Genomic DNA, 13,385 nt, shown 5'->3' with positions numbered 1-13,385 from the left:
CTTCCACCATGCATGCGGTGGTGTTCTCCTAAGGCACCTGTGCGTGCCCTTACCTTTCACCTGTTTCCTCCACTGGACCTGTCACTGCTGCCCTTATTTCTGATTTCCTTCCTTGGCCACTGCTGTGCCAGCAAGGCTAGAAGTCACCCGGAATTGGCGTGAAGAGCCAGGCTCGGCATTATAGGTTGGAGGAGGGGTGCTGGAGTGGGGTCGCAGGGGCCCAGAAATTACTCTGCGAGGGGGATCAAAGATTGTTACTTTGGAGGATCCGGGAGGGGAAGGGTTGAGTTTTCAAGGCAGATCAGTCAGGGATTGGGAATGAGGGAAAGGAATTTTAACCAAGGCGAGTGAAGTGCCCTCAGTGAGCTCTTCCCAACCTCATCCAACTTACATCTCATCAAGTAAAGCCTTAGCAAAAATTAAGATCTGGGATTTTTTAGTTAGAAATGCAAAGATGATACTTTACGCACATAGTGTGATATTGTGCACTGTTAAATCTGCAGCGCCTCCCTCCCATGATACTTGAGGTACAGGTACATGTAACTTCTTACAAGTACTGGTACATGTATGTACATTCTGTTGAGAAAGCAAGGAAAGTTTGACCATCCTTGTTTTCCACTCTTACTTGGAGGAGAGAAAACCAAAATTCAGCAGAAACAACAAAATTTGTTGTTTCTGCTGAATTTTTGGTCGTGTGCCTGGCAAAAGATCGTAAGCGCGCTTATGCCCTTTTGCCATGAAGCATGATCACAGTAGAAAAAATGTTCCCGGTAAAAGGGCGTAAGAAATACACTCTCTTTATTTAGTAAAAACGGATAAAATTTACTACAAAATCACCACAGGCTGTGCAAAAAGCAACCTTTGAACAACTTATAAAACGACTTGAGAAAATGTTTTGGAACTATTTGCAAAGCAATCTTTATATATCATTAAAATAAAACAGTTGCATGCAAATGTCCTTTCGCCTGGAAAATGTTTTTTGGCGACGATTATGCTTCCCGGCAAATGGTCATAAGCGCTTACAACCTTCTTCCGGGCACACAACAAAATGTTTTCAAATAGTGGTCTTTTAATTTAAATGCTCACCCATTTTGGTCTGTTGTTTGGTGTGTGATCCCTGCAGAACCAGTGCCACCTGGAAAACCAGTTGCCAGGGTGACCACCAAAGATTCCATCGACATCTCGTGGGCGGAGAGCAATGGTCCAGTTCTCTCCTACCAGGTTCTATACAGGTTGGTGGGACAGCATGGAGTGTATGTAAGAAAAAGGAGAAACAATTGCCCGGATTATGTTGAAACACCCAGCAAGCTTGAGATCTAATCTACCAATACCATACTTACCAAACCGGAGAAAACATCAGGAATGTGAGGAAGAACTTTTTCAAGGGCACTTTCGGCGGTGCCAGAAAAACATGAAAAATCCTAGATTTTTTGTAATCCTTGAAGAGGAATGAAGCATGCAAAGATCTCACAATGCATGAAGTTTGACATCTGTTCTTATGTACTTGGGGCTCTGTTCTGAAATTATTCAGGCCAGCCCATTTATTTTTGGATTAGTGATCCCCCAACTTTAATTTTGGGTGCTAAATGGAAAAAAGGCCATAGTCTGATTCATTTTTTCATCCTGAGCTTGTGGTTATTGCAGTGGTAATGTAAAACTAAAGCCTAGATAATATACTTTACTGCTTACAGCATCACAGCCAAGGAACCATCAGTTTTCCTGCCAGTTCTCAGACCTGTTCTAAGTTTCCTTGATTATTGAGTAATATACATGTACATGTACATGCAGAAAGACCAACGGCCTACTTTGATTAGGAAGTGAATTTAACTTTTATTTTGTTTCAATCCTACAACATAGCTTCTTGAAAAACTCTCGTCCTCAAAAATTATAATAAAAAAGTGTGTGGCCTAATGAGTCTGCATTTGAATTTTGAGTCCGCAAGACCAAACGCGGCACTACCCTCTCAAGTTTTATTTTCATTTGTTTGGTTCCCATCTTCAGGGAGGGTTCATCCACACCCGCACCGGGCGCAGCCCCAATGAGGACCCCTATCTCTCCAGGGCTGGAGACAAGCCTCCTGGTTCCCAACCTGATGCCTTACACAGAGTATAGCTTCTGGGTGGAGGCCAGCTACCGGGGGGGCTATACCAAGATGAGCGAGATGTCTGTGCTGTGGACAGCATCCGGAAGTGAGTCCTTAAACAGGCTTTGATCTTTACAGCGGCCACCAGCGGCCACTGCCGTGATACCCCGGTGAATTGCCATGATGCCCTTTAAAAATAACACATACCTTTCGGCCACTTGGCCGACGTGCCCCTCTTCAATGATGTACATTTTAAAGTTGTGTGTAAATTTCAAGTTAAGTCAAGTTAAGTCAAGGCTGTTAAAGTCACAACAAGTGAAAGTTTCAAAAGTGCCTTGTTGCCCTTTCATTTGGCCTTGGTGCCCTTTGGTTTTGGGGAGCATTCAAGGCTGAGTGGCCTTGACCCTCTTAAGCTTAAGGTTGAAACCTGCTTAAAAGCACTGGAATGATGTTCAATGACAGTTTACATGTACATCGCAGTCAAGAATAAGTTGCGATGTTCTTTAGATATCGATAAAAATCTTGACTTAAGCCAGGTTTCCATACCAACATGAAGAGTCACAGAGAGCATTGGCAATCAGTCCCCAATGACATGCACTCATAGGAAAAGGCTTTATCATGATTGATGCAAACGCGGATGTAGACAGTCAGGAAAGTTGGATCATCTTCAAGTTTGCCAACTGTCTGTGTCCAGACTCCAAAGTACCATATGCACACACAGACATGTCAGCCGACGGGCGTACGATGTGCCCTTTTCTCAGTTCCAATCTTTTTCTTACAGTAGATATAAAAAGCGTCACCCCAACTGTCGCCATGAATAAAATCTATCAAATTGGAGTACTGGTTTGGCTTCAAGAGGTGGTACAGCCACCCAAACAAAGATATTTACATGTAACTGAAAAAAATTAGAGTTTTGGATGTCATTTTGCTTGTGTTGTTCATAAGGATGTCACACAATTTCTCTTCCACACCTGTCTGCGTCTCTGCATCTTGTGTACTATTGGTGATCGTTACGACTGTATGGATACTGGGCTTAAATTAATGTACAGATCATTGTATATGTAGGGAATACAGGCGATAGTCACGATTGCATTTTAATGTTAGAAAATGGGTAACAGTAGTGAACGTGTAAAGAGTGTGAAATCTTCAAGAGGTACCCATGGGGTGCAAACTTTCTGTCATGGGGGCACCTGAAGTTAATAAATTGCAGCCTGTACACAGGTCATTTACATTCCAAAATGTTGAGGGGAACGTTCGTTGTGTGGTCCCCCCCTCCCAGTTATGCTGCTGATAAGTAGAGATGAAATAAAGAGGAAATTCCTTTCTTTACCATATATGCATCTCTGACATATCAGTTGATTTTGATGTCCTGTGGGACACGTGCACAGTATCGGCTCAGTTACAGTTGTGATTAGATGGGAGACTTGAAGCGTTAAGTCACAAGGTACATGTATAAGATACCGGTATTACTTATCCCCGATGATCCTTAATTGCAGTTTGTCATTCAGAACATTACAATATTTACGTTGTTGATGTTCTGATTGGCCAGCTACATGTACAAAATAAGAGAGCCTGCCAGGAAAAAGGTAAAGATCTTCAAATTTGTGAGAAAAAACTCTTCATACTGAGTTGATGTAAACTCTTGACCAGAACCGCACCCTTCCAACTCGAGCTTTGGGGCTACTTCTGATATTGGTGTGAAACAAGATACACCCGTTTGCCAGTCGTGGCACACAAAGCTCCACAGAGGCTGTGCCCGAGTATCCTCCTCTTGTGCTTCGCAAAGGCGGTTTTCCTCATCTTGGCTTCGTCCTTGCCCTCTGGCCAAATAAGTCGGGCACGACTCAAATATGGATCAATCCGGTGTATGCACTGGTTCACACAACTGTACATGTATGTGCCAAAAGAAGATGATGGAAAAGTTGATTAAACTCAGACAATTGAATATTCAACTACGCCACTCACAGTGGGAACTCACAAGACAACTGATCATCTTCCAATTAGGTGATCAGATTGGAAATGTCAAATTCATTGCAAAGTAATCAGAAGATAGAGTTCAGTAGTGAGAAAGGCATGCTAAAGTACTTTTGGACTTGCACTCATCAGAGCATAAGTGCAAGAATGACATTAAGACGCTAATTAACAATGCTTATGAGGCTGAAATCACATGTTCAAATACTAAATGTTAATAGGTCAACAGAAAGTAATCAGCTCTTTCTCATTTCCCTGTATTTGTCGCCATTTCTCAGCTCCGACAGACGCCCCACAGAATGTCGCAGCCTCGGCCACAAGCGCGACCAGCATCCAGGTCTCATGGAGTGCGCCCCCAATCAGCTCACTGAATGGGGCCCTGGTAGGGTACAGGATCCGCCTCAGCCGCGAGGGGAATCCTGTCACAAAGACATCGGTCGGTCCAGGCACGGTGAGTAGAGCAGGCCTCATCTCAAAATACAATTTGGGACCCCATGCCTGCCAGTCATTTTGCTGTTGAAGCCATCGTGAAAATTGGACATACTGTAATTTTCGGAATATAAGCCGCCTGGTGTATAAGACGCAGCACGCAAAAATCTGCAAATTAAGATTTAAAGTTGGCATAGAAGCCCCACCAGCATGTAAGCCGCACTTCAGTGCTGACGATCCAACCACGAAGGTCATCATTCTCCATTACAGGTGTAATCCTAATAAAAGTAAGCAAAATGCAAATAAGAGTCACCTTTTTGCAGGCTGGATGGTTGTCCTGCGTGGGCCGTACATCAACTCTTGCCTTTTTTCCTGCGGCCGGCAAAAGTTATGCAGTCAGTGATGTACAATAAAATCTTGGTACCTCAAAGTCAGTTAAGTTGAAAGATCTTTTTATCTCGGAGGCCGACTGTTTCTTGCCAAAAGAAGAGGGGTTTTAATTTGTAAAATAAGAACTTCTGTTACTGTCCACAACGCTACATCAAGTTATCTCAAAGTTTTTGTCACGCAGATCAAAAAAGCTCCGCCAAGTCACTTTGCAAAATTTGGCGTGAGACCTTGGTTCAAGGCGTCACACTGGAACCGCTTGTGTTGCAGGCATGCTGCACGTGGCATGGCACAAATTGCACTGCACGTGCGCACCGCCGCGATCGCACAAACCTTGTTTTCAGGCTAGACTGACTGCTACCACAGACCCATTCATGCTGTCTCTTTCTGATAACCATGTGACCACAGAAAGTGTCATGAGAATACCCAAGTGAAAAAAACAGAAGAAATTCTGTGGCATGCATGTCACACTGAACACGATCGGCGAAAAGACGAAAGATCTGCCACACAAAGGTACACCATTGAAGCGGTTAATTTTTATCTTATGATAGAAAGAAATCCTCAGGTTACAATAATAAAAAAAAATGATTATCTGTCTACAAAATATGCACTATGAGAATAAATAAAAAGTTGCAGAATAATCACAAAATGTTGCCACAGCAGAGCAAGTAAAGTTTACGATTACGTTCACAGTTCATGTATGTGTTTCGTGACTCCATGTCAAAATCAGGACAACTTGAATTTTTATTCACCAACGTTTGAGTTTTCAGATGTAAATGGCAACCAACGAAAACATGACTATGCCACCTGCACGTGGTTCTGGTGGCCTGGCTGCAGCTTTTATGACTGATTTTATCCTTCAAGGATTGCAATGGAAGCCGCCTGGCGTACATGTACAAGCCGCAGCGACATTTTTCAGTGTGAGAATCAGTATAGGCTGGGGCTTACATTCCGAAAATTACGGTATTTTTCTCTCCGAATGTCAATTTTTCCAGGACAGGTCAGCCCAAAACTGATGACTTTTCCCATTGACATGTTGAAACACAGGCCAACACATGGGAAAGTGTGACCATGACAACAAAATCCCGCCTCGGATTGACTTGAGACTTCACAAATATACTCAATGGATATCTTAATTTTACATACATATATTTACATGGCAGGCAAACTTTCGTGAAGATTGGTCACTGAACAGCTGAGACCTGGGAAAAACCTGCCCTTATCCCCTCCTTGGCTATGAAAACCAGAAAACCTAACCCTGTTTAAAGGGTGAAAAAAACTGACAGGCATTGTGTGCCCTTTGAATCAACCTATTGAGCTTTTGAAATAAACCTCATAGTCATAGTGCATATACCTGTACATGTAGTAAATGATTATAAGCAAAAAGGAAATGGGGTATTACTCTAGCCACATGAGCTTACTTTTTAACTATGGTCAAGTATTGACATTAAAGTTGGAGAAGAAATTCTTGGGATTTTCCCCCAAAAGGCATGATAATTCCACCAAAAATTACCGTTTGTTTTCTGTAAAAGTCAGCTCCACTGAGAAGTTGTACCGATAAGAAGTGTACATTTAAAAGGACCCCTCAGCTCCAATACACTTTCCAGTATATACATTGTATGTATATGCAAGAAGTTGGATTGTAAAGGCTGAAGTGTGGATCCTGGCCAAAAACTTATTGCTAGAGGGCCTCCTGGTGATCACGCAGGCCTGTCACTTTTTTTTACGCCATCACCTTACCCCTTTGTTGCCTTGTGCATTTTCCATTACACGTGATGTAGAGCACAGAAGTCCAGGGCCTGCGGCCATACACCAACTACAGTGTGACGGTGGCGGTGTATAACGACGCCATGGGGGACGTGGCCATTGGGCCCTACAGCAGCGCGGTGGTTGCTAGGACTTGGGAAGCCGGTAAGCAAGCCCCTCACCAAGGGCCCCGCTTCCTCCATCGACAACAACATCTATTGTTCATACGATGTGCCCCTAGCTGGTAGTGTACCCGTCCCCCTCCCCCAGCCCGAAGCTGGTGACTGGGCTGCGGGGGAAGGAGTGCTAGCAGTCGCCTTTAGCGCTGTAGTTCTTACCTACATGTAGGACCCAGTTTACTGACAAGCAGGACCAGTAAAAAGTAGGAGTCTCCCTTGGTTGGGAAAGTTCCAGTGCATTGTCTTATGAGCTAAGGCCATGTTTCAATAGTCCTTGTGGACAGGTATATCATCTCTTGATTTCATTTGCCAGAACTTTCTGTTAAATGGGATTCGGTTAGTTTGTCCGCCCTTCTGTGGCACAAGTGAAAATTTGGTGTGCAATATGAACTTCTCTGTCTGATTTTGCAAACAAATTCAGGCACTTTTTTACATGTTTAAACAAGATGCCAAAATGACTACCGAAAAAATCCATTGGTTCAAGCCGCAACAAATTTTTCAACCAGAAATCCTACTTGAATCCATGCCATCTCACTCTCATCCCACTCAAATGAAAGGTCATTTTTTTCTCAATTTGATATCAACTTTTGTGATGTTTATAGTTCTGTACATTTTAATGATTTTCATTTTTTTTTGCCTAATGTCTATCTCTTCATGGCATTGCCCAGTTGCTCATCTCCGGGGGGCTTATCTTTTGCAAAGTCAGGTTCAATTCAATTAAATTTGATCCCATGCTATCCTATCCCATCCCATTCAATCCAATCCCTTCCAGTCCAATCCAATCCAATCTAGTCCAGTCCAATCCAATCCAGTCCAGTCTAATTCAATACAATACAATCCCACCAATCTAGTCCACTCCAGTCCAGTCCAACCCAATCATATCCCGTCATATCCCATTCAATCCAATCCAATCCAGTCCAGTCTAATTCAGTACAATCCAGTCCAATCATATCCCATTCCATCCAATCCCATCCCATCCAATGCAATCTGATCCAATCCTATCCTATCCAAATCCAAAACAACATGTATTACCACACAATATCAGTTATAGGTACATGTACATCAAATATTATTACAGGTGAGGAGACATCACCTTGAAGCATCCCTTCCACCAGCTTGTGGTGGATGTTGCTAACAAAACTAGAATGATGACAAAGATTCACAACCACAATAGCAGGATTAATTATGCAGCTAAACACAAAAGTGGACAAGGAACAACACTTTCACAGACTAGTTACAAATGGGTGAACACAACTGAAGTACATGTACACGTACATGTACTTTAAGCCGCAAGGAAAGGTTTTAATTTAAATTTGAAAGTATTCAGGGTTTTATCATTCCTGAGCAATATTCAGCTTTGTGATTAGCACGTACGTTTGCCAAGTAGCATTTTCTGCTTCATAATTTTTGTCTTTGGGTAGCCCCCAGCGCACCCAGTGGAATCAGTACAGTCTTCCAGAAGGACACCAGCATCACCATCTTCTGGGAAAAGCCAGAACACCCCAACTCGGCCGTAGTCACCTTCAACGTCGACTTCCGAAGGGTTGGCACGCCGGACTGGGAGAGGGTTAAGACTGAGACATTACAACAGTTTTGCTCAAGGACTGACCTCGGTAAGTGTGTCTTTATTTTTTGGCCGGGCTGCAATGCAACTATTTGGCGCGGCAGTAGTGTGAAAGTTTCCCATAGTCAGTTTTCAGAAAAAGTTATGTATTCATAAGTAAGATTTGAAACCTTGCATGGTGGAAGAGACATGAGAAGAAGGTTTGCTGGTAGACCATGGAATCAATCTCTTTTGGGCGAGGTGTGGTTCTTAACACTCAGCGGTTCTTTTAAGAACCACATCTCTCCCAAATGAGATTGATTCCATGGTGTACCCGCAAACCTATTTCTCATGATGTATACATGTTGCACATAACATCCAAAGGAGGCAAAAGTTATCTTCTTTAGAGTTTCTGGCCTTAGGTAAGTGTTTCTCGAACAATGTAAACCTTGTCCTGGTTTATCTGTAGAAATGATCTTGCATGAAGTAAATAATTTTTTATTTGGAATTTTCATGTTTTTGTGTAAGAAGAAGTCTTCGTTTACTGTATTTGGTTATTTGTGAACAAGCATGGGGGTCTATATTTTAAGTGTGGGATTTAAAATTTCTAAGATTTTAATGAAGACAACAGACACAAAAGCTTTGCAGTGAATTTTTAATGTATGCAAACAGATAATGTCTACATATACATGTTTCTATGAGGACGTCTGACTCTGATGCACATAGAATCGGGACCTCAATTGGATGTCCGTAATGCCCACGTGATAAATGAGTCACAAAACATCTCACTGATTAGACGGGATCCCATCACATACGTGTAGTTGTAATCGTGTATTAACTCTGTGCATGACTGCTGAGGGGGCTATCCTATTTGTTTCACACGGATCTAGATCACAATTAGTGATCCATAAAGCTGGTTTGCGCTATCCATTTTACAGGTTCTGGAGTCAGAGAACCAGTGACAGATCACTGATCAAGGTGTGGGTCCATGTGAAACAAACACACCAAATAAGGTTTCCGCTTTTGAGACTTTGAAAATCCGCTTTTGCAAATAAGTTCCGCCTTTTTGGACTGTCTGATATGGTGATAGTCGACTCAGAAATTCCAGTTTTTTAAAATAAAATTGCATGTCCTGCTGCTTACTTTCCATGTGTAACATCATATTTATTTCGTCCTAATCGCATCAAAATCATCAACTGTGCCATGCTATGCATGACGTATGTTCATGTGTAGTTCAGGCAAACATGGTAAGCACGCTCACACAGATCCCAAACCAGGCTGGAATTGGGAGATAAGTAAGATAAAGCCACACATTCCATTGGCTCTTTTCGCAGACAAAAACGAGTGCCAACCAATTACCATCTCTGTAGAAAATGTGTTTGTTTCCATGTAACTCTCTCTGTCACAATCGCTCTGATAGGCTTATTTTCATGACGTGTCCCACTCTCCTCATATACATGTAAGCCAACAATTGCGCACTTCTCATGCTACTCACCACATGCACGATCGACCACCATGCGAAGCCACCGCGCGTGGTACCATGAATATTTTGTGCGTGTAAGCATGGAAAACCGTACCGTGGTGTGTGTTGTGGAACGGATGTTTCTTCTGATGTGTCTCATCATCATGTCTGCCTGTAAAGACATCATTCATTGAGAAAAAGGAAAGGTAAAGCATTAATGACGAAGGGATTAAAAGTTCCTGGCGATGGGAGTGGGTTGAGGCCAAATTAGGAGGAGTGTTCTTGTCCAAATATATTCGGAAATTGGCAAAATCAGATAAGGCGGTGTGCCTGTGGTGTGATGTAGAAATTAACTACGCTTCCCAGGGTAAAAGCGCCTTAACAGCACATGCAGAATCATTGAAACACAACAGCGAACAAAACTTGCATGGGTTTTCTTTATAACACATGTATCAAATGGACAATAATAAAGAGATTAGGTTTTTCAGGGTAGACTTTCACAAATGTTTCTATTGTAATAGACCAGATTGCACCACGGAGCATCTTAATTGAAAATTTTCCTGGGGCCCTTAAGCCGGACCTGGACCCCATGCCGTAAAGGGCTTCGCACTGCGCACTGGCAAATTTCATCTTGTTTCATTGTCTAAGAATCTCATCCCTGAGAATGTAGACCTTATGTGTTTACACTGGCTCAAATATCCAAAGTCCAGTGGGTGGCTGGCCGCAGCAGAATGTTTGAGGAAACGTACCAGCTTCACATTCTGTGAAATTCAACAGTACATAACTTTTTTTTCCCATAGATGTCTACACAGAATATGAGTTCCGAGTCGCCGCAGTCAACTCCATTTCAGAGGGTCCGTTTGTGACACTGACGGCATTTACCGACGTTGCAGGTGAGTTGGGCTGCTTCATTTTTTGCTGGCATGCAAATTGTTGTTGGGATTGTAAGATTTGCGGATGCCGCGACCGATGTTCAGGCAGCTAATTCACCACAGTTGGACTCGTTTTGGCTTCCCTTCAATCCCAGACTGTGAACAGGCCTTGAAGACTACGACTGCAAAACTGCAGATTGAATGTATAACACCTGTTAATTGATGTCATTTTGAAAGTTTGATCCCTCCCCATTAATTACAGTGTTGAATTCTCGCACAAAGCACAGATCACAAAGGAAAATTGTTCTCTCTTTTCTCCACTGAACTGTGTACTCTTTTAAATCAACAATTCATCAGGCCTTGGGGACTTCCGTGGTACACGCGCATGTCTAATTTACTATTGCATTTCAGTTTCAAGGGAGAGAAAAAAAAGGGAATTTTGATTAAATTTTCAAGATTTCCTCCAGAATGTGGGACTCATTTTCAGTGCTCGGCATGGTGGAGGGGGGGTGGGGGTGACCACGACATTGACCAAAATAAACTGTTGGACAAGGAAGTGACTCCTTCACTAGATGACTGACGAGTCAAATTAGATAAGCTGCGAGTATATCGATGAGAGATGTATCCCCCCCTTTGCTGAGGCCCATAGGAAGGAAACAGTGCCCTCTACAGAAAATAGCTGGTAATATTCTGTTGGATGGGTGCCAAAGAGAGATACATACCAACTTGCTGTAGACATAAATGCATGGGAACATTATACAGCATACGGGTGTCTCAGTGTATTTCTACATGTAGCGCTTACCAGCGCTTACAGGTGTACCGGCACTATGTCAAGGGTGAAAGAACCATTGCAAAGTTTCCAGTTGGGTACCCAGAGAAGTTGGTAGACTGCCCCATGTAAAAATAGTCGTGTCCAGACGCTTTCGAAGCTGCCTCGAGCATGGGTGTTCATTGTTTGTGATTATTGAACTCACTGTGGCGATGCTTTGTTAAATAGCATCGCAGTCTTTTCTCACTAGAACTGCATGAGACTGCAGGGATGGTAACCTCGACCATTTTGCCAGTATCATGTCCAAGTAAGGAAAGCACCCTGCTGACCTCTGAACTTTAAAGTGTAGCTGCGGTGAATTTATCTTTATACATTATACATACACATTATGCATTTTTGTTGCAGCCAAACTGAAAGATTATTTTCTGTGCTTGAAAGGTTTAAGACCTGGTAGAGATTATAAACAGTAAGAGAATGAAGAGAGGCAAATTTTTCTCATCATTTCCCGTCAATTTTGTTCTCTTTTTTCCATGGCTCATATTGTTTTAAAGTTATTTCTTAAGTGCTTTAAAACACATCAGTTGAAAAATATACTGAATTCTCCTTGTTGGTAAGACAAGTTTTGAAATAAAGTCCTCTGGTGTAAACACTTTGCATTAAACTTTAAATGAGTTCAATTCCATTTGCTTTGCACTGGTAGCCAACAAAATGTGCTCCAAATGTGCACAGTACATGTATGCCTTATTATCCCCAAATAATTATTTTTATAAATCTGAAGGTGCTAATTTGTATTTTACATGATCAAAGTCACTTTTTCTCAAAAGGTTTTGAAAAATGACATGCAGAGTTGCATTTTGGTACATGTAAAGTACATGTAAAGTGCATGTCTCTGAAGCTACGACATAAGGCTCACGCACATATTTCTGTCAGGTCTGATGACCCACTTTCACCAGTGAGTACAAGGACATGAAAATAGCTTGGTTAGCTTGCAAACATGAACACAGTCTTGTGTGTATATTGATAGACCCATTCACAAGCACGGGTACATGTAGGAGGCACATGTGCATGTACACATACTTATTGAAGGGAGTTGACCCCTACATCGCAGGTCATACAAATGTTGATGTCCCCTCTGTTCTCAGTGCCCATGTCCTTGTAAGAGATGTTGGGGCTGTATTGAGACTTTTGCCTGTCCTCTGTTCACAAGACCACTTGAGGTCAAGCCCCCAGGTTCAGTTTACTTTCCTCTTCTTCCTTGGGGTTGGCTAAATTGAGTTGGAGGTCAGTTTGTTCATGTTGAACATCAGTTGCGTTGACTTCCTGAAGATGACCACTCGATCATAGAGGTGGCAGCAAGGCCTTGTCTCTCCCACAGCCAGTCGGGCTGACTCGTTTGTTGTCTGGTCTCTCTATTTTGTGAAAGGCCCTGTCTGAAGTTTTTTTTTTGCATATTCCGCCTGCAGTTTGAGTCACCCTAGTGGGATTACAGATCCCAAGAAGATTGTGCTCCAATTCTCTGCTGAGATCACACTGTCCAAAATAGATCATGAGGAGGCTTGGCATTTATCAGTTTCAGCAGTTCCTGTTTTTCTAAGAATCTGATCCTCTGTTTAATCAGGCTGTTTAATCATTGGGTTTGTTTGCAATGTTGCGGCAGAAAAATTCCAAGTGATTCATTCAGATACATGTATGTGTGCACAACATGGCAGTGCTAAGGAGATTCAGTGTAACACGTACATGTGTGTGTATCAAGAAAGAGTCTTTCTCCCACAACATTTACATCAACCCTAAAAGTCCTGACTCCCTCACCTGTTGGAGCATTAAGGAATGTGGGGTTATTCATGTGACTCACTTTTATAAGAAACCTGGAAAAAATCTGAGAGTCGTTTGTTTTTTCGCCACAATTTGTGGGTGAAAGGTGGGGACGAACATCACGCACATGGA

At 42.5% G+C, this 13,385-nt stretch overlaps 1 protein-coding gene across 3 annotated transcripts in view; it reads left to right on the top strand.

Moving 5' to 3' along the window:
* The window catches only part of LOC110974086 (putative receptor-type tyrosine-protein phosphatase mosPTP-1), a 101,630-nt gene that overhangs the window by 32,516 nt on the left and 55,729 nt on the right, over nucleotides 1–13,385 (top strand). For all 3 annotated transcript variants that reach the window (XM_087135343.1, XM_087135344.1, XM_087135341.1), the window contains 6 exons: nucleotides 1,124–1,232; nucleotides 2,002–2,189; nucleotides 4,333–4,505; nucleotides 6,652–6,781; nucleotides 8,217–8,408; nucleotides 10,601–10,693. In XM_087135343.1, the coding sequence (XP_086991469.1) occupies nucleotides 1,124–1,232; nucleotides 2,002–2,189; nucleotides 4,333–4,505; nucleotides 6,652–6,781; nucleotides 8,217–8,408; nucleotides 10,601–10,693 (885 nt within the window). The remainder of the gene's footprint in view (nucleotides 1–1,123; nucleotides 1,233–2,001; nucleotides 2,190–4,332; nucleotides 4,506–6,651; nucleotides 6,782–8,216; nucleotides 8,409–10,600; nucleotides 10,694–13,385) is intronic.

The sequence above is a fragment of the Acanthaster planci genome, linkage group LG04 (assembly GCF_054643075.1).
Source record: "Acanthaster planci isolate LZ-2023a linkage group LG04, COTS_SCS, whole genome shotgun sequence".
NCBI classification, from domain to species: domain Eukaryota; kingdom Metazoa; phylum Echinodermata; class Asteroidea; order Valvatida; family Acanthasteridae; genus Acanthaster; species Acanthaster planci.
This window is presented reverse-complemented; position numbering and strand designations above follow the sequence as displayed.